The 20670-nt window shown below is 36.8% G+C and overlaps 1 protein-coding gene across 1 annotated transcript in view; it reads left to right on the top strand.

Moving 5' to 3' along the window:
* Nucleotides 1-20670, top strand: part of LOC104541113 (RNA polymerase II subunit A C-terminal domain phosphatase-like) — a gene marked incomplete at its 3' end in the record, with an annotated part of 34188 nt that overhangs the window by 3036 nt on the left and 10482 nt on the right. The window contains 6 exon segments of the mRNA XM_010185087.1: nt 140-233; nt 1656-1784; nt 3109-3259; nt 9279-9369; nt 10517-10683; nt 12256-13335. Coding sequence (XP_010183389.1) covers nt 140-233; nt 1656-1784; nt 3109-3259; nt 9279-9369; nt 10517-10683; nt 12256-13335 — 1712 coding nt within the window.

The raw sequence follows: 20670 nt of genomic DNA, 5'->3' as shown, positions 1-20670 counted from the left end.
AAAGAGTGTATTAGTCAAAATAGCTCTTTTTAATCATAGTTTTTTGGTGATTACTCGTTTGATACTACAGATTTTCGTGTGTTCAACTTTTCACAAAGCTATTTCTCTCTTTTGATGCTTCTTTTCCCTGCATGATTAGGATCCGAAGCAAGAATGGAAAGCAAAATGTGCCATTATCCACAGCAACCGTTTCTATGGTTCACAGTGTCCCAGAACTGAAAGTTAGCTCTGAGGTGAGTACCATCAGGCTTGCTTTATTCATACCTCTCACTGGAGCTCCACAGTTGAGAAGCTTAATTGTTGGAGTTCCTTCAACGTTGCATATAGTTCATACCAAAAGTTTGGCTTCCCTTTGAAGAGGAATTTGGTGTTGAATGTCAGTAGCCCTGGATTTCTGTGTGTTTAGCATAATGCAGATTGCTTATTACCATGTTTTTTAGTGGATTTTTAGAGATATGCACTGAAAAGATAGCACTTCTGTGGCAGCAGCATGAAAACTTTACTGTTTTCATGGTTTTGTCTGTAAGAATGAGGGGTGTGTGGAAAATTTGGTTTCTACTAGCTGAAATGTGTTTAAAGCTTGCAGTATCTTTGAAACCTAGCTTCACCTTTTACCTTGAAATTAGTCCAACTGGATAAAGCTAATTGGCAGCGTACCTGTATATTAGATTTATTTCATTATTTTTCAAATATTCGATTCAGCTGAGGTATCAAAATATGCTTGTTCATCCCTCAGTGTCTTTAGAGGAAAAGCATGTTTATTTTGAAGATAAGCATTCTGTTTATCTTCCTTACAAGCTTATCTTCTTTATCTTTTTCTGTTGCTCCTCATTTTTTGTTTTGTTTTGGTTTGGTTTTGGGGTGTTTGTTTGGGGTGGTTTTTTTTGTGACTCTTCAAAGAACAATGAGAAGAAATGTGAAGATAAAAGCAGCCAGAAGTGTCCTCATCAGAGAGAAGTGTTTCAAAGGGCAATTTGCACTTGACTCCTGCTTCTTCATAATGCTCCACTTAACTTTGCTTTTAAGCTTAGCTGTCTTGTGGGTAACTCTGCAGCTCGCTACCGGAAGTGGTTGAAGTGAACACAGAGCTTCGTGTGGTACTTTGGAAGTTTGTAAATATGCACAAGAGCAGGAAACTTCAACTGGGGTATAAGGTCTTTGATATCAGTGCCCAAATATAACTACATAATGTAGCTATTTATGTCTGAAGACATACAATCTTTAAGCACAGTTGTAATTATTTCTGTCATTAGCAGCTTCAGTTTTTTATACTCAGCCTATTGTCAGAAGTATTGTACCTACCTAGACAAAATTGCTGAATACAGCAACCAGAGATTTCAGACCTACTGCTGAACTTGCCCTTTGTGTACCCCAGAGCTGCTGCTATTTCCTCTTAAGACTTGGCCTTAAATGAATTCTCTGGTTACTTGTTTATTAAATTTGGAAACTGTTGTGTTGAGTTTACCAATTTTTCACAAAGATCTGAGAGTAGACTTTGGGAATATTCTTTTTTTTCTGGCAGAGCTGCTGTTATGTTGAAGCAGCATTTTATGCAGTTTGTAGCAGAACTACATCTCAAGTTTACAGTACACAAAAGGCAATAAACCTAATTTATTTCTTCGAAGCTGAGCTTAGTTGTGAATATTTTGTTGCAGCAAGCAGAGCAGCTAGGAAGAGAAGATCAGCAGCGACTACATCGAAATAGAAAATTGGTGCTTATGGTAGACTTGGACCAGACACTGATCCATACTACAGAACAGCACTGCCAACAAATGTCTAATAAGGTAAGTATTTGGTGTTAACTTTCAAGCCAAAGTAACAACAGGGATATTTCTAACAATATGTAAATGATGGTTCTTTAAGGAAACATTCTCTGGTTGATAAAATTTTAGTTGAAGAATAACAGAAAATGAGCAGCAAGTCTTCTGAAATATGTTCCTTATTTCTCTACATTTAAATTGATGAATTTTTCTTCCATTTATGCTTTTCTGCACTTTTCCATTCCAGTCACTTTAATCGAGAAGTTTCAGGTAGCTATTTTTAATCTCTGCTTTCCTTCCTGTACTCAGTAATGAGGTTTTTTTTTCCTTTCCCAGTCTGAGGCAGATATAGTGAATTACTGCTCAAAGTTCTGTGTGTTACTTCAGCTGTTGTTCTTGACTATGTGTAGTGATTTGGTTTTTGGGGTTTTTTTTTCTGTTTTTTTTGTGAGGGAGTTTGGGTGTTGCTATTTTAACTTCTTCACAAAACATTTGTCATTGAACTGATAGGGACTATTGTCTTGTAATATTTTCAATTTGGAATATTTAAAGCAAGCAGCACGTTGGAATGTGTCTACAGTGCCTTGTACAGGAGGATACAAATTCAAACCCCAGTGAAATGCAAACTGCAGTTGCTTAGTTCCTCCTTCTTTCCTCTTGCCATTCTCTCACATCCAATAGGTTCAGCGTGTGTTCACACCTGCTAGCAAAAAGAAGCTGTAAATGTACTCTGCAACTGAAGGAGAACAGTGAATATTCAGCTTAAAGAGTAAAAAACCTTGTGTATCTGAAAGGCTGTCTTCATCTGTATAAAGGCATGATTTGAAGAAAAAAAAAAATTAAAAAATGTTTTGAGATTTTAACTGGGATCTTTATCTGCAAACTTTCTTCCTGGTGTGCTGTTTGATGGTATATTTCCATAGACACAATTTTTTCATCAAAGAAAGTATTTGTCTGAGCTCAGTATGTACTGTTCTGAGTGATGTTCACTGAGTAGGGTTGGATTGGATTGTACTGTGATTGGAGTGAGATCCTGAACTTTCTGAGAAGTTTCTCAAGTTTTTCATATTGGTTTACTGTAAGTAAAGATTTGAATGAAAGTTACCTTGATCTGAAACTTATCAACAGTGCAGCTTCCTGCATTTGAAAATCATAGTGTTGCACTGCCTGGCACAGAGCAAAAATGTGCTTTGGGTTTTATTCATCTACATAATCTTTGTGGCTGAAACTTGCTTTAGCCTAGTCAGACTGAATAAAAGTAGTGGAAGTGATGAAGAGGGCTCTTCTGGAATCCTGGCATTTTTGTTTTGCATTTTGATGATAATTTGAAACATATTTTTTCTTCTAGGGAATATTTCATTTCCAGTTAGGTCGTGGTGAGCCTATGTTGCATACTCGTTTGCGTCCTCATTGTAAGGAATTCCTGGAAAAAATTGCCAAGCTGTATGAATTGCATGTTTTTACTTTTGGCAGCAGACTGTATGCACATACAATTGCAGGTGAGTAGTATGTTATATTTAATAATGTTTACATAACCAGCCTTCATACTCATAACTGGTTTTCTTTCTGTAGTTATTTTTAAGTGGTTGTTGTTTTGTGCAAAAACACTTCCTAAATAGTCCTGTAAGTGGAATTCTTGGCTTGTAGATAAGGCAGTGCCTTTATAGCATGTAATTTTAGAAAGAATCCTTTTCCTTTTCCCATCAGATGTCCTTTTTTTGCTTCCCTGGTGGTTGGAGAGTCAGATTGTGGCATGACAACTAGTGCCTTCCTGTTGAATTAGGAAAGAAATTACGCTGTTGGACTCTAAAAATGATCTGCAACATCACTTGTCTTTGAAATCTAAAGCAACAGTTCCATAAAAGTCAACAACATGAAATTATCCTCTCCTATGGAGACCACCCTCCACTGTTTCACCAAAGGAAGCTTGACAGCTATAAATCAATTTACAGCAGTTCTGTTTGTATCTGGGAGCTGAGGTGCTTATCTGAGGAAGAGCACAAATCTAGCAGTATTTTCACATATTCTTCTCAATAACTTAGAAATATGTTCTCCTAGTAACTGAAAACTTGCATTCAAATAATAGCAATTGTAGTCCATGGTGTGGGTCACTGGCAGAAATGTTGCAAGCATACAGGTTGAATTCATGTTAGGAGTGTGACTCTGTTTAAGCTATAAAATTGGCTTTCACCTCATCTTGAGTCTTCCTTGACAGAATATCACTTTCACCTCAGACTTTCCTTTATTAAGTCTGTTGGACTAAGACAATGTAATTAATAATATTTTAGATTGTGACTGCATGTCAAACTGTCTTTGCTTCTGTTCCCTAGCTTTTTTTTAAGTTACCTTTCACATCTGCTTTTTTGTATCATGTTGTCATGAGTGCTTTGAGCAATGCTATCCCAGTGATCCCACTTGTTGGCAGGAAAGGAAGATTCCAGAAGAGTTAAGAGAGCCAACTATCCCTATCCCAGTTAGAACAGGTTAGAAAAGAATTGTGGAATTAAAGAATTGTTTATGCATGTTAAATAAGACACAGAAGATGCTTGTAATGGCAAATATAAGAGACTTATGTAATCAGAAAGCGATACCCATTTGTGGCCTCCAACTAATTCTTCTTGAAGGAAAGTTCAGGAAAGGCACGTCCTGTCCATCCAAGTGGATGTGTCTACATTACTCAATATTTGTTGACTGAGTTGTTTGGAGAATCTTCCTAAAGCTTTTTCAGTCTCACTGTTGGGTTATACATTGTGTACTGCTAATGCATTAACACTTTTGTACCCTGCTCTCCTTCTTAGAGTGTGGCTGTTTCTTGTGTAGTGAGAGGAAATGGTTTTGATATACACTAGGTCTAAATACCTGGTAATAAGGAAGTAGTTGAGCAATCTTCCTCACATGGATCTATGTGCCAAAATCTGTGTGTGGCCTAAGGTCGGAAGACATATAGCAAATATGATTCATGGAGAAGAGTAAGTTGCAGAGGTTGCTAACTCATGATGTGTAAGTGCTTCCCTAATGATTGATCTTCTTTCAATGCATGATTTGGTCTTGTTTGCTTATTTTAATTTCTGAGCTCAAATTTGATTACCCTGCAGTCCCTTTGCTGGCACAGACTGATACTACTTATGTGACAAGCCTCCTGGTGGGCATCATACTTGAGCTGCTCCATCTGTTCCATGGAGAAAACAGACACCAAATGAGCAGATTAGGGTATTGCTGCTTCCCGGCGTCCCCAGACTTCTGGATTTTTGCCTGAAGCTGTCTAACCTCTTCAAAAGCAGTCAAACTACAAGTGGATTACTTGTACAGTGATGACGATAGCTTCAGTTGAAATATGTTGATGTGGAGAAACAGTGGAAAAACAGCCTTTGGTCCACATATTTGCTCACCTGTGTAACCAAGATGCACCAACAGAGAAATATATAGCTAATACAGCTAAAGAACACTTGATGGCAGTGTTGGTTAAATGATTTCTCACAGAGAGCTGCCAGTTTTACAGTTATCCCCATGTTACATAAAGGAAGGACTTGTAATAAAATGTGAGGAATCTTTTTCATAAAAAAAAGGTTGTATTTCTTTGTAAAATCTTGTATTTCTTTGTAAAATCTAAATTTTGAGCTGCTCCTTCCATGTTCTGGAAGGCTTTCTCGTGGCTTTGCAAACAGATGACATTTTGTCAGTCCTTTTCTCTCATCTCAGCTGACTCCTATCAGCTGTTAAGTGGGATTAGCTGATACTTGTAAACACCATTTATGTCTGCTGAAATAATTTATCCTTAAACCCTTTCTTTGTTTGACACATGTACAGAGTGGTATCTTGTAGTATGTTTATAGATATGAGTTTGGGATTTTATAATCTAGAGCTTCCTGTAGTATTCTACATAAGTAGCTTGACCAGTTGGTGCTTTTTTTTTTTACTTACTCTGTGTAAGAAAAGTTTGTTGTATTTAATACTGAAGTCAGCTCAAATGCTGGTTGTAAGAGTCAGTGCCACAGTGAATTTTGAGCTCAAAGGCAAAAATAATGCAATGTGAAATCACTCATAGGATTATAGTGGAATTCAGAAAGTAGGACTAAGTTGAAGGCATTCATATATATGTACGTATTGTTACAGCAAATATATTACAGTATGTATTTCAATAAATAATTGACAGATGTGTGTATGTGTAATCACCAGTCACTGAGGATCTCCAATGCTATTGAACGATTGGGTCAATAGCTTTTTCCAGCTTCTAAAATAGGACCTGAAATAGAACTGGAGGTGACTCAATTATTTGGAAATTCAATTTTAGATTTATTTTTAAAAGAACTTTTTCAAATTCATATTGGATCCTACTGATAATGTCACTTCTACTAGGTATTGCTCTTTGAGTTACTTTTTAAAAAAGCATCACAAGATGCAATGCTCACTTAACTTTACTAGTCTTTATTTACAAGTTTGCTTTTCTGAGAGTCTATGTAAGATCAGGTAACAGCTTGATAAGACTGAGCGTGCAAAGACCCAGTCTAAGATACTGGAAAACTAACAACTGGGGGGAATAGACTCTGCTGGGTAAGTCTACTGAATAGTCCCTTGGAATATGGCAGTCAAAGGATAGTGATAGTGTCTTCGGTTTAGTCAAGAAACTACTTAGAGGTGTACTTAACACATTGTCTAATTTATGAGAATAAATGGAAGCTCAGTTTTTGTTTGAAACAGCAAGTCTTGTCTTCAATCACTTTGACTTCCACAAAAGGCTTTTTCTTTTGAACTTGCTTACAAAATGAGAAATTCATCATTTATCCTTCTGTTCCTTCATTTATCTGTTAAGAAAAAGATTCATTGTCAACAGTAAGGTAGCAAACTGTGACCATAGTAACTTTTCAAAATATGGTCTTGGGAAATGGATAGGAATAAATAAATAAATGTAACAAAGTTAAGAGTGCATCTCAGGAGCACTTTTGCTGTTTCTGCATACGTGATGAGTTTATACATAGACATCTTCATTGCTCCAAAGTCATAGCAACTTGCAACATAATGCCCCCACAGTAAAGGGACGTCATCTAAACAGAGGCTTTTTTGGTGGTCTGTATTGACTTTTCTTGAAGAAAAAGCCACCAATAATTAAGAAGATAACATCCATTTGAAACCTGCAGCTTCATTATTAAAGTTTTGTATCCAGAAGGACTACAGTCATAAAATTTGATATGTAGGTTTTGAAACGATTTTTATTTTGAACTGGTGGAATTTTTCATGAGGGTTTTCCCATTTGTTTTTGTTACTGAAAGCAGTAGAATAAAGGTTTTCTCCTTTTAATAAAAAAGTTAAATGTTAGCCTTTACTTAGTTTTATCTTGGAGGGTGTATCTGCATCTACATATTTTTAATGTAAAGTTTTTATTTCTTCAGATTTATGTTCTATTTGCAGTCATAAACCAATTAAATGTTAATGTTTTAACTAACAGTGTGTGATCTAGCCACTAGCTGTCTTGTTTGCTCTTGCATGGAGTAGAATCACTAGACTGGTGAAAAGCCAGTATAGCTTTTTCAGAGATTTAAAGACTATATTAGCATACTATTGAAGAAAACAAATTATGTATGATGAATTAAATGTTATGACATTTCTCTGAAATGTTTAAAAAAAATCAAGATTACATCTGTTACATTGATTCAGTTGGCTAGACAGCTTAAGACATCTAAAGAACTTCTTCAAAAGACCAGTGCTTGCTGTTTTCTGTATTTCTATTCAAGTAGCTCAGCTTTGAAAGACCTGGCACTCTCAAGATGAGCTTTTATCTGTGTGGGTACATCTCTGGTGAGCTGTATCCTCAGTTTATTTTTAATGAACTATCAAGGGGGAAAAAAAAGTATTAAAATTAATAAATCTTTACCAAAGCAATATTGAAAAGCTTCAGAATCCTCTATCTCACCTCTAATCCCTGGCAGCCAGGGTTTCTGTGGTTGGCCTTTCTTAGTTCAACTTCCCTTTTCTTACAGTTTTAGTGAGACAACATTGTGACTGAATGCCTCATTGTGGTTTTGCCATTTAATCACTGCACTCCCGTCCAATTGAGTGTGGAGAGCCCCTGTGTATTCAGATAATGAGTAGAAGAGAATTTGGTTGGGGAGAACAGCAACTTGTATGGCAGCTTATGCAGTTTGTCAAAATATGTGTGTGCAGCAATGAATCTTTGTAGCTAATTCTCTCAATTCATTATGCCTAGGTACTGCAAGGGTCTCACTACAGGGGATGATTCTACGAGTTTGCAGCAATTCTTAAGCATAGTCGGGTGAGTTAAGGTTGAACCTCTGTCCTTAACTCGGAATTTTCTTGCTTTTATGGGTTTTAAGTTATTCCAATTACACACTAATATTAAGAGTATACAGAATCAACTTTTCAGAAGCAATGACTGATTTTATTTATTTTTTTAATTTATACCCTCTGTTTTTGAAGGCCCAACTTAACGTACTCCTGGGAGCTGTGCTTCTAAAATGAGATGAACGTGTGTTCTGTGCAAATCTCAAAGCACCTTGAAAGCAAGTTAAAATTGGTCCTTAGAGTCTGTAGTCATTTCGAACTCTGGTTTTGGCTATAAGATGGCCACCATTTAAAATAAAATAAACTAAAACTTTAAGAAGTTGTTCCCAGATAAGTATTGACTGCCTTGTATTATTCATAAGAATAGTGAGAAGTTGACCCTAACTTCAACACGAATACAGTAAAATGAAAAGCTCAGTTTAGCATGTAAAATGCCAGTTTCTTTCAAAGTGATTATGTGGCTGTGATCTGCTCGTGAACGTAAACTTAAATATTGGAGGCTAGGTTCAGAAGCATGTGCATGTGTGTTTGTACACCCAAGTCACCATTTTCGTAAATAATGGCATTTTATCTTGCTTTAACAACAGCTAGCACAGCTGCTCCTGTTTTGGTTTTGGTTTGTCTTTTTTTTTAGAATGCAGTCAGAAAAGCTACGGCAACTGGGCCGTATTTCTAGGAATTGCAAGATATTCATTATATGTAAAAGTATTTGTTAGTGGTACAACTTAAAACCTACAAATGCAAGAGCTCCGGCTGAAACTGTCCCTTAACTAGCCCACTGTGCTTAAGTATTGCAGCACATTGCCGACTCTTGTGAGACTTCTTTGCAGTTCCCTAGGCATAACGAGCTAAGGAGAGCATTTAGCTTTAAAGAACCACCTGTAGAGAGAGAAATGTAAGTTGTAAAAATCATGTGTATCTATCACCTGCTGTATCTCTTTAAGCCTAATTTATTTGGCTGTCACAGATTTAGCTATTTTAATTTCAGTTTTGTTGCTATGCTTAAAGAAAATGAGATGGGATTTTTAAAATTAATCCCACTGCAATAGTTACAAATACTTGATCCACTGTTCTTACCCTTTTCCCCACATCATATCTCTTACCTTAAAAATGTCTGTTGGTTAAACTGCTGTTGCACAGATTAAAATAGGTGAATTACGTAGAGCATAAACAAGGAGCAAACATCTTGAACATTAACTTATTAATTTCTTCTTTCAAAAGGATTTTTGGACCCTGAAAAGAAGCTTTTTTCCCATCGGATATTGTCAAGGGATGAATGTATCGATCCATTTTCTAAAACTGGGAATCTTAGGTATGTATATGGGTCTTGGGCATTAAACGAAAAAGAACAACAAAGAGGCAGAATACACTAAATATAAAAAGAAATTGCTCACTCTGTATGTAACATGTTTATAGTCCTTCCTTATCTGCCTCTCAAATACTTATCAACACCGTATCAGTAAAACTGAGATGTTAGGTATTGCAACATTTCATCTACTTAATGTGTTCTGTTACTAGAACAGTAAGAATGTGAAGCAATGGCATTGTGTTTCCACTTTTATTCTTGTAATAACTGTATTTCCACTTTATGACTTGTGATCTCATGTAATAACTTGTATGTTGGTGTCTGGTTTTTTTTTTAATTAAACCAAAATCCTCGGTTTAAGGTTAATTCATATTTAAATATCTCGTATTCTGGCTTTCAAATATGCCATACATTTAGCCGCTTCTGTTCTGCAGTTTCTTGAAATTAGGTCGTCTAGAGCCTTGAATTCATATTCGAGTCTAAATTCAAGTTCTGATCTTTTTCAGAGTGTAAAGCCAAGATTTTTTTTCTAAAAGGCATATGTTTAGTATTTCATAAAGCTAGATAAAAAATTATCGCCCCCTTCTCATCTGACCATTGCAAACGAGAAGCTTTTTTCTTGCTGTTTTCATGTGCATGTGTATTAAGTATTCTACTTATAATGTAGATTATTATGCATTCAGTACTCTACTTTATCTGCCTAGGTGATATAAGTATTAGTACTTTTTGCTTCCTTTGTCTTAAATTGAATAAGTCTACTCTTTAAAACCTGTTTTTGTGTCTTTTTCCTGGCTATGTATCCAAATAGTGTATTGTCCATGTTGATGGATGGCTTTCAGCTGTTCATCAACATAAACTCTGAAAACTAGACCAAAATGTTGTAATGTTTCGTTCTTGCAAAGGCTTGTTGGTTCCTGCTTCTCGCCTTTGGCATAGGGATTTTAAAATATCTGTTTCCTTTTTAAAATAACTTTAATTAGTTCAAATAGTGTATTTTGAATTCTGTAACTTTAATACTGGGGTTTTTTTGTAAGTTCATATGTAAGCATGTCCTGCAGACATGCTTTTAATAAACCAGAACATCAACAGAAACTGTTTTCATTGTTAGTATTTCTAAAACTGGATTCATTCTATCAACTGTTTTATCTCTTAGAGATCTGTTCCCATGTGGGGATTCCATGGTTTGCATCATTGACGACAGAGAGGATGTTTGGAAGTTTGCACCCAATTTGATAACTGTGAAGAAATATGTATACTTTCAGGGAATAGGAGATATTAATGCACCTCCTGGATCAAGAGAAATTCAAATGAAGAAGAAAGGTAATTATATAGTTTTTCAACTGCTTTTACAACTTTTTCCACTTTTCAGATGTGACTTACCATTGTCTTACTAGTGTTGCTGTTGCACTCAGCTGAGCAATCTAGACTGTTGTAGTTGACAGAGACTGCTCCTGCAGTGCAAATACGAGTAGTTTAGTAAAACTGTACTGTTGTTGTTGATAGCTTTCCTTTTTGGTGGGCCACAACAGCAAAAGTGGTATACTGGTAAGAGTGTAATTGTTCAACAGCATGTAGAGGAGAACAGTTTCTCTCTTCCCGCTTCAAGTAAAAGAGGGCAGTTTTTTGTTCTCTGTGGGTGATCAGGGAACCAACTTCCTCATTCTCCTTTTTTGGTCCGCTTCCCTGCCCCACTTTGGAGGAATAGTTTAATAAACTCTGGTCTCAACGTACTGCTGAAAATAGCTGTTTTGATATCTGCTTACCTCACTCCCTAAATCATGCTGACAAAATTAGTGTGGGATTTTTAGCATCTACTGAATATGGTGTTCTGACATTTGATGTACGACCCTTTTTCAGCAGGCTCAGCAGTATAATACAAATAGTGGATTTAGAAGGTATACATCACTATGTTAGCATTAATTTGGGGGCTAAATGTATTTGAAAGACCATGGTGAAGAAAGAATGGCAGGTCTTTTTTCCAGCTTAGCCAAGGTTGGTTTGGTTTTTTATTCATATATGTGCTATCGCTCTTTTCCCCTTATTGAACTAAAGGTGTCCAATATAGAAACAATAAGAATGTACTGAAACTGAATGAGGCAAGAGATGATGAGCATGAGATGAATGTGATGCAAGACCTCTACGCTCAACTGGTATTGCTAATTGCAGGGCAGGGGCATGCACAGAGAAGAGACGCAAAGTAGCGTAACTTCATCCAGTGTTCCTGATGAATGTGCAAATTTCTGGATGTCTGCAGTTTAATTGTTCTTCTTCTGCAGACATCTCAAGGCACATCCTAAAACTATTTTTCTGCTTTTTGGTCTATTACCCTTTACTTGCATTCCAGCAGAGTATCAAATGAACCTCGAACAGCATCTTTGAATTGCTAAAAATTTTTTTTATATCTTTTCAACTATTAAAATAGTTATTTTGGTTATGAAAAATAGGAAGCATATGAAAGCTGTGGAAGTTTATAAGGGAAGTTCTTGTAGTTCTGGATTGGAACCATCTGAAGGGAATTGTGCCCTATTCTTTTTTCTCTTCTCTGCAGTACTTTAGTTGCCCTGAGATGTAATCATAAAACTCACACTACAAGATAAATCCTTTAGTGTTTGCATAGTTAACAAATAATTACTGATGACCTGTATGATTAAAAACAAACAAAAAAGCCTGCTTACACAGCTTCTTTACAAAAGTAAAGTTTGTTAGGTTTTCTAGTTCTTTCTAGTAATCCTTGTTGCCTAGTTGTCACTTCTAAACATAGTGAAGTCTAACTGCATATGTAAACTGTGTTTAAGGAAAAAGAAGAATAAATTTTGATTAAGCTTTAAAAAAAAAAACACCCCACACCTGAGAAAATATGTATATGCTTTCTTTTTCCATCCTGTGTCTTAGTAAACCACTCTGCAAAACCAGAGGCACTGGATTCAGCAGTGACGTCAGCAAAAGATGCTGAAGACACTAAGAATGTTATGTGTGTAGAAGAGCAAAGCAATGGTCTCAAGAAAGCTACAAAGGACACTTGCACTGCAAATGGAAGTACTCCTGTAAACAGTGAAACATCTGACTGGGATATGAACTCTTGTGTTAATGCCCAGGACTCCTTAAATGATGACACTGATCGCAAAATGGATAGTGAAGTCACTATTGATTTGGCAAATAGGAAGGACTCTCCAATTTTTTCGGATCAAGTTGATAGAACAGTGTCAGAGAAGCAGCAAACCCAAGACAAGACAACAAATGACTTGGACTTTGAACTGTCTAGTGACAGTGAAAGTGATGGTGGTTTGGATACCAGAAAGTCATCCACTTCTGTATCAGATAGTGAGAATGAGGAAAAGAGAAGCTGGAAGAAATCAAAACAACCTCTGCAGGATGAAAATTTGCAGAAAGGGAGTTGCACTGATGTGAGTGACAAAAAGGATGGTCTGGTGAACCATTCTGGGGACACTCAATCTCTGCCTAGTGAAAATATTTGTGAGAAAACTGATCTTGAAGCACAAGAAGAAAGTGAACAGGAAAGCCTTTGTGATTTAGGGAATGGGTGCGCAGACAAGAAAGAAGCTGAAACGGAGTCTCAGAATAGTGAACAGTCTGGAATTACAATGGGTGAGTCCCTAGACCAGAGTATGGAGGAGGAAGAGGAGGAGGATGATACAGATGATGACGACCATCTAATATACCTCGAAGAGATCCTTGTGCGAGTTCACACCGATTATTATACAAAGTATGATAAATACCTGAAAAAAGAGATTGAGGAAATTCCAGACATCAGAAAGATAGTACCAGAACTGAAAAGTAAAGTGTTGGCAGATGTAACCATAATATTTAGTGGACTGTACCCAACAAACTTCCCCATTGAGAAAACACGGGAACACTATCACGCCACAGCACTGGGAGCTAAAATTGTGAAGAATCTAGTACTGAGTGCTGACGATCCTGACAAAGCAACGCATCTCATTGCAGCAAGGACAGGTAGGCAGATGAGACTCGAGTTTTCCATCAGTTGTGGTTTTTTTCCTGTTGCAGTTCATTCATGCCTTGAGCTGTTCTTTGTATAACCTACAAGCTTTGATGTAACTGAGATTAGAATTGAAATTAAAGGGAAGATTCTACCTCAAACAATTTAGAAGCCTTTTTTAAAAGGCTTTTTTGCTGCTTTTTGATCAAGTGTGGCTTTTAATTGTTAAAAGGAGAGCCTGCTAAATAACCTCTGATGTAATGTATCATGTTATTGGTTAAGAGTTGGTGACACTGAGTCTTTGTCTGTTAAAGATGTTGAATAGAAACTTTAACATTTGTGTCAGAGAAAAGTTTATAATGGTCTTGCTATAACGTTATAGCAATGCTTTGTATCTCATTTTCTCATTTTACCTGTCGTGGTTCAGTTTCACTTTGTATGGAATTCAAAAGAATTGTCTTGAGACTGGAATCCGATGGTACTGTGTCATTGCTCTGCGCATAGCCCGTGTATCTTTGTCATGGGAGATGTAAGAGAGCTTAACCTGACTTTTGATATGTGTTTCACAAGGCTACCTGTTTTTACATCACTATAATGGATAGGAATCTACCATTGGGTAGCTGCCATAGAGGAGTTAACAGGCCACCACTTGCTTCTAGTACAAATTTATTGTATGTACCCTGACCCTTGGTTCCCTCATTGCTGGCCTTTTGAAATGGCATGCAATCTAAAAGTCTAATAATCAAACCCATGAAATCCAAAAGTATGGTTTTTGATTTAGGTCATCTAAAACTTCTAGGTAGTTTTAGGACAACTTTAGCTGAGACAAAGAAATACACATCTGCCACTTACTGGTTTTTTGGAGGTTTTTTCCCACGGCTGTTGATGTAGTCTTTCAGTACATAAGAAGCATCTTTGTTTCATCAGCTTGTGTTATGAAAGAATGCAGTGTATTTTCACTGGCTGTAATATAGATGTGTATACTGTAATATAGATGTATACTTTTCTCATAGTGCATGTGACTTAAGAAATCTCTTCTTCTGTTTCTTACACAGCTGACTAGGAATAATTTCTTCCTGTTGAGGAGACAGTAACAAAAACACCTCCAGTGTTTAGTAACTAAAAGGAAAATGTTACCATTCTTTAATTTCTACCCTTTTAAATCTGAGTAGTGTTAAAAATCTTTGGATTAAAACCAGCTGATTTAATCAGTATAATGTGATATAGAAATAGGCTATTGTTTATATATATATTAGCCTAAATAAGGCTGTATCTTTGTTAGACTGCTGTAATCCTACCTCACTTTCCAGTTATGTCAGTGTTCTAGTGACAAAAAGCACAGGTAGCTTTTACTAAAGTTGGTAAGGGCAACTGTAGCAAGACGAGGCCGCAGTATTGACCTGGCCAAGTAGCATCAGAATAAAAGCTATACTGATGGATCTGCAGTGAAGTAGCAAGTTTGTATTAATTGTTGTGATGTAGATAGACATTTAAGTACTAAAAACAACCTAAAACCCAGAAGAGACTGGAATTAGTTTCATCATGGTTAACTGGGATTGATTTGTGACTGTGTGATAGTTGAAATAATGAATGGGAAATGTTAAAGTCAGTGGATGCATCGGTCTGGAACTCTAGTTTTATTGCTGTCACTGAACTGCTCTTTTGTAACTGCACGAATAGCAATACTCTCATCAGCAAAGAATTACACAGGTTTGTCACATTGGAGACAAAATAGTTATCAACATAATTTCCGTGTTTTTCCAACTTCAAGTCTTAAAATGTTTCATTTCAAGGCTGTTTTGTCTACCTTGTACTAGATGGCTTCTGAAGGTAGCTGTACATTGGATGCAACTGTTGTGTGATGTGGTAAAACTGATGGGGTAAATGTGAGACCCACTCCAAACATACGTGTTTCTCTAGAGGAAAAAATGTTCAGTAACATTATGTTAAGGTACACATTCAGTAACATTATGTTAAAGTGTATGATAATAAGAAGCAGTTGAGAGCTTTTTTTGGCTTGTTTTTGGAATGTACAGTTGTATGTTTCTATAGATACATATACAGATCCTTGTGGTCTACTTTTATAAGCAAATTATTCACTATCTGCACATTCTTAATGAATCATCCACTAATGTAGATTTTAATACAAAAAGACATTTTAACTTTAGATTTTGATTCTATTAATGGGCTTTTACAGTATAAGTTGAGTTTATTAACACATTTAAAATTAATTTTCAGTGCTCTTTTGAAAAGTAAATTTATTTCAGGTTAGTTTGTTTTTCAGACTTTTAGTTAAGAGCCTCCTCCAAAACAGTCATTTAATGTTGGTGTTACACTTCTTACTTAAAATATACTCAAATATTGCCTGCTAATTAAAACAAGAAATCATAAGAATAACACTCTGCGTGTATTGCTGGGGTAAAAAAACCTTGTTAGGGTGTAGAAGCTGCCTCCTGCTTTTAGCAAGAAAAGAATTCCACCAATTGTCCAAGAGGTACCTTGGCAGTCTTTTCTGCCTGTTGAGCAAGACTGTCATCATCTTTCATCATCACTATATTCTCCAATAACCCTGTTTTGTCAGATTCTCATGGATTGCTTGTGGGTTTAGTTTTGTGATGGTTTTGGTTTTTTTCAACTGAAGACTATATTTTTTCACCTCTGGCTAGATGAGAGTAGTTATGCCACATCATCCTAATTTCATGAGGAAATCTGAAGTTTAATCAGACATGTTAAGGATGTAAATTGTGTCCCATCATAGCTGGCTTTATGATAATTCAGCTGTCAGTGTGATTTTTTTCGTACCGATTCTCATGTGGTTAGAAAGCAAACTCTGCAAGCCCCTATTATGGCTGGTAAGCCATACAAATATTGCATCTCTAGGTCCTGTGACAAACATCTGCAGTACTGCTTGATGTCTGATTGCTGGTGAAAGGGAGGGGAAAAAAACATGTTCCCTCTTGAGTTTTATTCAGAAGTCCATATCGTGAGACTAGACAATGTCATTCTGCTTATTTTTGATTTTTTTTCTTTTCACTTTTTCAATGTGGTTATGAAAAGGTGATTTTGAAATGCATGTGTCAGTTCAGTATTTCTGGATGACCCCACTAACAGCAGCAGACTTAGACAAGCAATTTAACTTACATGTTTACTTTGCATTCACTGAGCTGTAGTGAATGGCGTATACTTAACCTGCAGCAGCAGTGGGGCTAAATACTGTTAGCTTTGGAGTTTTGAAGACCGAGGAAGAATTTGTCAGAAGAAATAAAAAGGGTTCACTCAGTGTGAACCAGAGTACTCCCTAGGACTTGAAGGGATGGGGTTCCCTTCTGCAAAGGGACTGCATCACAGCTTGATGTATGATGAGCAGCTAGTGAATACCACTTCAGGTTGTGGTTACATTCTTGCCAGCCTACTGCAGTAAATAATTCACATCTCTTTTATTCTTTGTGTATACTTCTCTCTTTCTCTGCAGATAGGCAGTTTGTTTCTCTGCAGACACAGATAGTCTGAGTTCGGAAAATAAATAAGTCCTTGTTCTTGGAGAAAATTAGGATTTTTTTCATTATATAGGGAAGAAAATAGTATCTGCCTGAATTACTGTAAAACACAAGGATCTCTGTATCATCTAATCAGCTTTCATGAATCTGAGAAGAAGACTACCCTATAGTCCATTTTACTTACCTATGGGCTGCATAAATCTTGCTTCAGTTTTTGAAACATCTGCTGTTTGCTCTAAGCAACAGCAAACTACACTGGATGATGAGTTGTTATAGCTGCGTACACACTTGGCTAAGCAGTTACCACACTATTTCATAAACCTTGTTATGTTCCTTCCTGAACAAATGAAAGATACTGTAGATGATTTTTTTTTTAATTGAGTTTTTGATGGTGGAGTAGATAAAGCTGTTCAGGTCACTTAAAAATTATTCTAGTGGAGTAGGATCAGCAATATGTCAGTTTAGGCCCTGAATTTTCCCTTTATTTTTCAAAACATATTTAATTCTGTGTTTTATTTTTCCTTTACTCTGAAGGCTCTGTGGAAATAATTTTCTTACTTTTTGTGACTTAGCCAATGCCAAGTTTTTCTTAGTATCATTAAATACCAAGTTGCTTAAAATACCAATTGTACGATGAACTATGATTTCTTTTACTCATCCTCACCTACTTACTTAAAAAATGCTTGCTCCTGAGTGTGGCTCTGAGGTACTGAGAGCGAGGAGAAATCTGCTGGCGGATAAAACCTGTCCTCTGACTTGCTGTGAGGTCTTCATCAGATGTAGCAATGATGTGTCCACAGATTTATTTTCTCTTCTGAAGAATATTTTCAAAGGCCATGTCTTAAAAAACCTCTAGTTAAGCACTGCTGTAAACTTGGGCACTGAGCAGGTAAGCCTGTTGCTTTTGCTGGCAGAGCACAGAGCAGTGGTAAAGCTGAGCTCTAGATGTAGCCTCTGAACAGCGCATCTGTCACCTTTTGGTGATCACTTAATTCTTGTAGGACAAAACACTGAGGTCTCTGTGTCCTGGCCTAGGTTAACATAGTTGTTGAAAAGGTTCAGGGTTTTGTTTTGCAAGTTCAAAAGTAGAATTGATGAGTCCCTTCACTAGGATTGAAAATGACCTTTTCCCAATAATTCATGCTTCAGACTGTATCCATCAGAGAGTAGATGTGATGAGTTTGGACCCTGGCTGCTTCATGTGGAAAGGCTTGTTATGGGGAAAGGGAGAGGAGAAGGCAAGGATATTAAGTACTGCAATACTGTTTCTCCTATCCAGTTAAATTTGGTGTTCCACCAAATCTTGCTCTAAGAACATACATGTGAAATCTTGATTTGTGAAGATGCCAGCTAGAAATAGAAAGCAGCCTCTGAGGTGACACAGTTGTGGTTACCTCGTGCAGCTTTCAGGATGCTGGAGTGTACCGTAGGCAGCTGCGCTTTAGAAAGGAGGAGGAAGCAGAAAGCCTCGGTGGTGTGGAGGTGAGAGAGGTAAAGCTTTTGAGGCCCGGGAGGTGGGTTTGGTTATGCACTGGTCTTCATGCACCAACTTTAATTTTATGTTAATGGCTTATACCTTTCTGAGCTGTTATTTCGGAACTGTAAGAGTTTCATAATGAATAGTGCCATTTAGGCTCTCATGTTTAAGACTTCCAATCCTGTTGGCTAGAAGAAGAATTTACTCGACTCCTCAGCATGGTATGAAACCATCAGATGTGCATGACTGCAGAGTGTGTGTGTGTGTGTGTGTGTGTGTGTGTGTGTGTGTGTGTGTGTGGAATGGGCAGCGAGATGAAGCACCTGAGAAATCATCAATGCAGGAACACCAGTTTTAGAAACAGTTGGAGGAAGCCATCTTTCACATAAATTCAGATTTAACATTAGATGAAGGTGCATTTTTATGGCTGTGTTCAGGTTCCCTCTGATGACGTCCAAAAGGAGCAGCATTGGGCGAATGGATGTACTTCAGTATCGGATAAGCTTTTTCTTCAGGGTATTTTAAGTACAGTCTGTATATCCAAGAGCACCAGCAACTCTGGTTCACTGTTCCGTCTGTTCACTAGTGAAATGGCACACTATTGTAGTATGCTGTATTCTGGCAGCTCCAGAGTTATGTGCAGGGCAGTATTGCTGGTCATGTCTCATATGTGATTCAGTATCTAATACCAGGTAAAGTACCTCAACTTCCACTGGACTTCTTGGCTCTTGTTGCTTTTTTCCTCTGAAACTGCTATGCTTATGAACCTGATTTCAGCATCCTCTTTATAACAGCTGTCTTCTTACCTCTTTGTTCATGTTATATTGTCATTGCTTTTCTCCTTTATTCTCAGAAGAAAGCATTTTCCATGCCAGGTCTTTCACTCTTTTAAGCCTTTTTCCGCCAGATCTCTCATTCTGATTCTCCTCCAGAACATCTGCTCTTTCCTCTGAAACACGCCCTGTGTATAAATTAAATACAGCTTTATACTAAGGTGTTTCTAACTGCAGGTATTTCTACAGTTCCTACTGAGGTTATATTAATGATGATGATGATGATAATAATACTTCCCATGGAAGCTCCCTCTTGCACTGTAAGCTGGCTTATTTCCAGCAACTGCTGCATGGAAGCGCTCTGGGTCGCCGATGGCTTTTGTGACTGATGATTAGTTGAAAAACAGATTTCTTGTATTGGGATGAATGATCTGGGTGCACTGACCTCCCTTCTTAGAGTTTTGCTTTTTAGCCAGTTAAAGCCTCTTGTACAGCAAAGGTGTGTGGGGGTTGACATCATTGGAGTTCTCAAATTGAGTCTTTGTTGGACAGTGTTGTTATCTTCATTTCATGGAAAAAATTAAAGTATGACATTTCTAAATCATTTGTGGTTTGGAAAGGGCTTTATCTTTAAATACTTATTATTGCATTTGTGTTTATCTTGGATTCTTAAAGAAATGCTTTTTTAATTGCAAAGATACTAGTGTGGGAAAAAGCTTTGCATTTACTGTACAGCTCTTAAATCCTGAACTGTGGAATTGCATTTGCTACTGAAAGTAGTTTTGCATAGAACTTTTTTTCTGAATCTAACTGTAAAAAAAAAAACAACAACAAAACAAAACAAACCACAAAAAACACCAAAACAACAAAAGCAAACCAACAACAACAAAAAGAAAACCAACCAACCCCCCAAAACAAACAAAAACAAAACAAAAAACTGAAAACAAATAAACAAAACACAAAAGCGCATCTACAGATACTACAGGTAGAGGAAAAGGTCACCCTGCTTCTGTGATCTGTTGTATTTGGGGGTAGAAAAGTAGGGAAATGGAAGCTTTCAGCACTTGGGTAAAGGACAATGATCTCCTGCCCTTTCAGTTTTGAATTTACAGAAGTCCAGAAACTGAACTTTAAGAAGATAGGTCAGTCCTCAAGTGCACTTCAGTTGCTCAGTATACCCCAGTAGATTCTAGCTCAGATTGTACACAGGCCTCTAGGTATTTGCTATTACCTGTTTGGTCTCATCTTCAAATGCTGTGGAGAAGTATGGGTGCTTTACTTCTTCCAGTTAAGATGTAAGTCTTGAAGTCATGTTGTCAAGTGACAGTCATGCAGATAAAATGCCAGGGAACTATATTGAAACCATGAAATTAATTTACTCTTCTTGCTTCCTTGTCAGAATTGTTCTGAAACTTGATTTTTATTTTTTTTTTCCCCTGGAGGCTTCATTCCTGAAGGCACTTGTGTTAAAATAGACAAGAGCTCATAAATTCTAACTTCAATTCAAGCAATTTTTTATAAATTAGGAACTTTACTTAGATTTTTTTTCTTTTTGTTAGTAACTAAATAAACTAGACTGGAGTATTGTTTTTACATAAGCAT

Source organism: Mesitornis unicolor, unplaced genomic scaffold, assembly GCF_000695765.1.
Source record: "Mesitornis unicolor isolate BGI_N332 unplaced genomic scaffold, ASM69576v1 scaffold13235, whole genome shotgun sequence".
Lineage (NCBI taxonomy): Eukaryota > Metazoa > Chordata > Aves > Mesitornithiformes > Mesitornithidae > Mesitornis > Mesitornis unicolor.
Note: the sequence above shows the minus strand (reverse complement) of the source record. Positions and strands in the feature narration are given on the sequence as shown.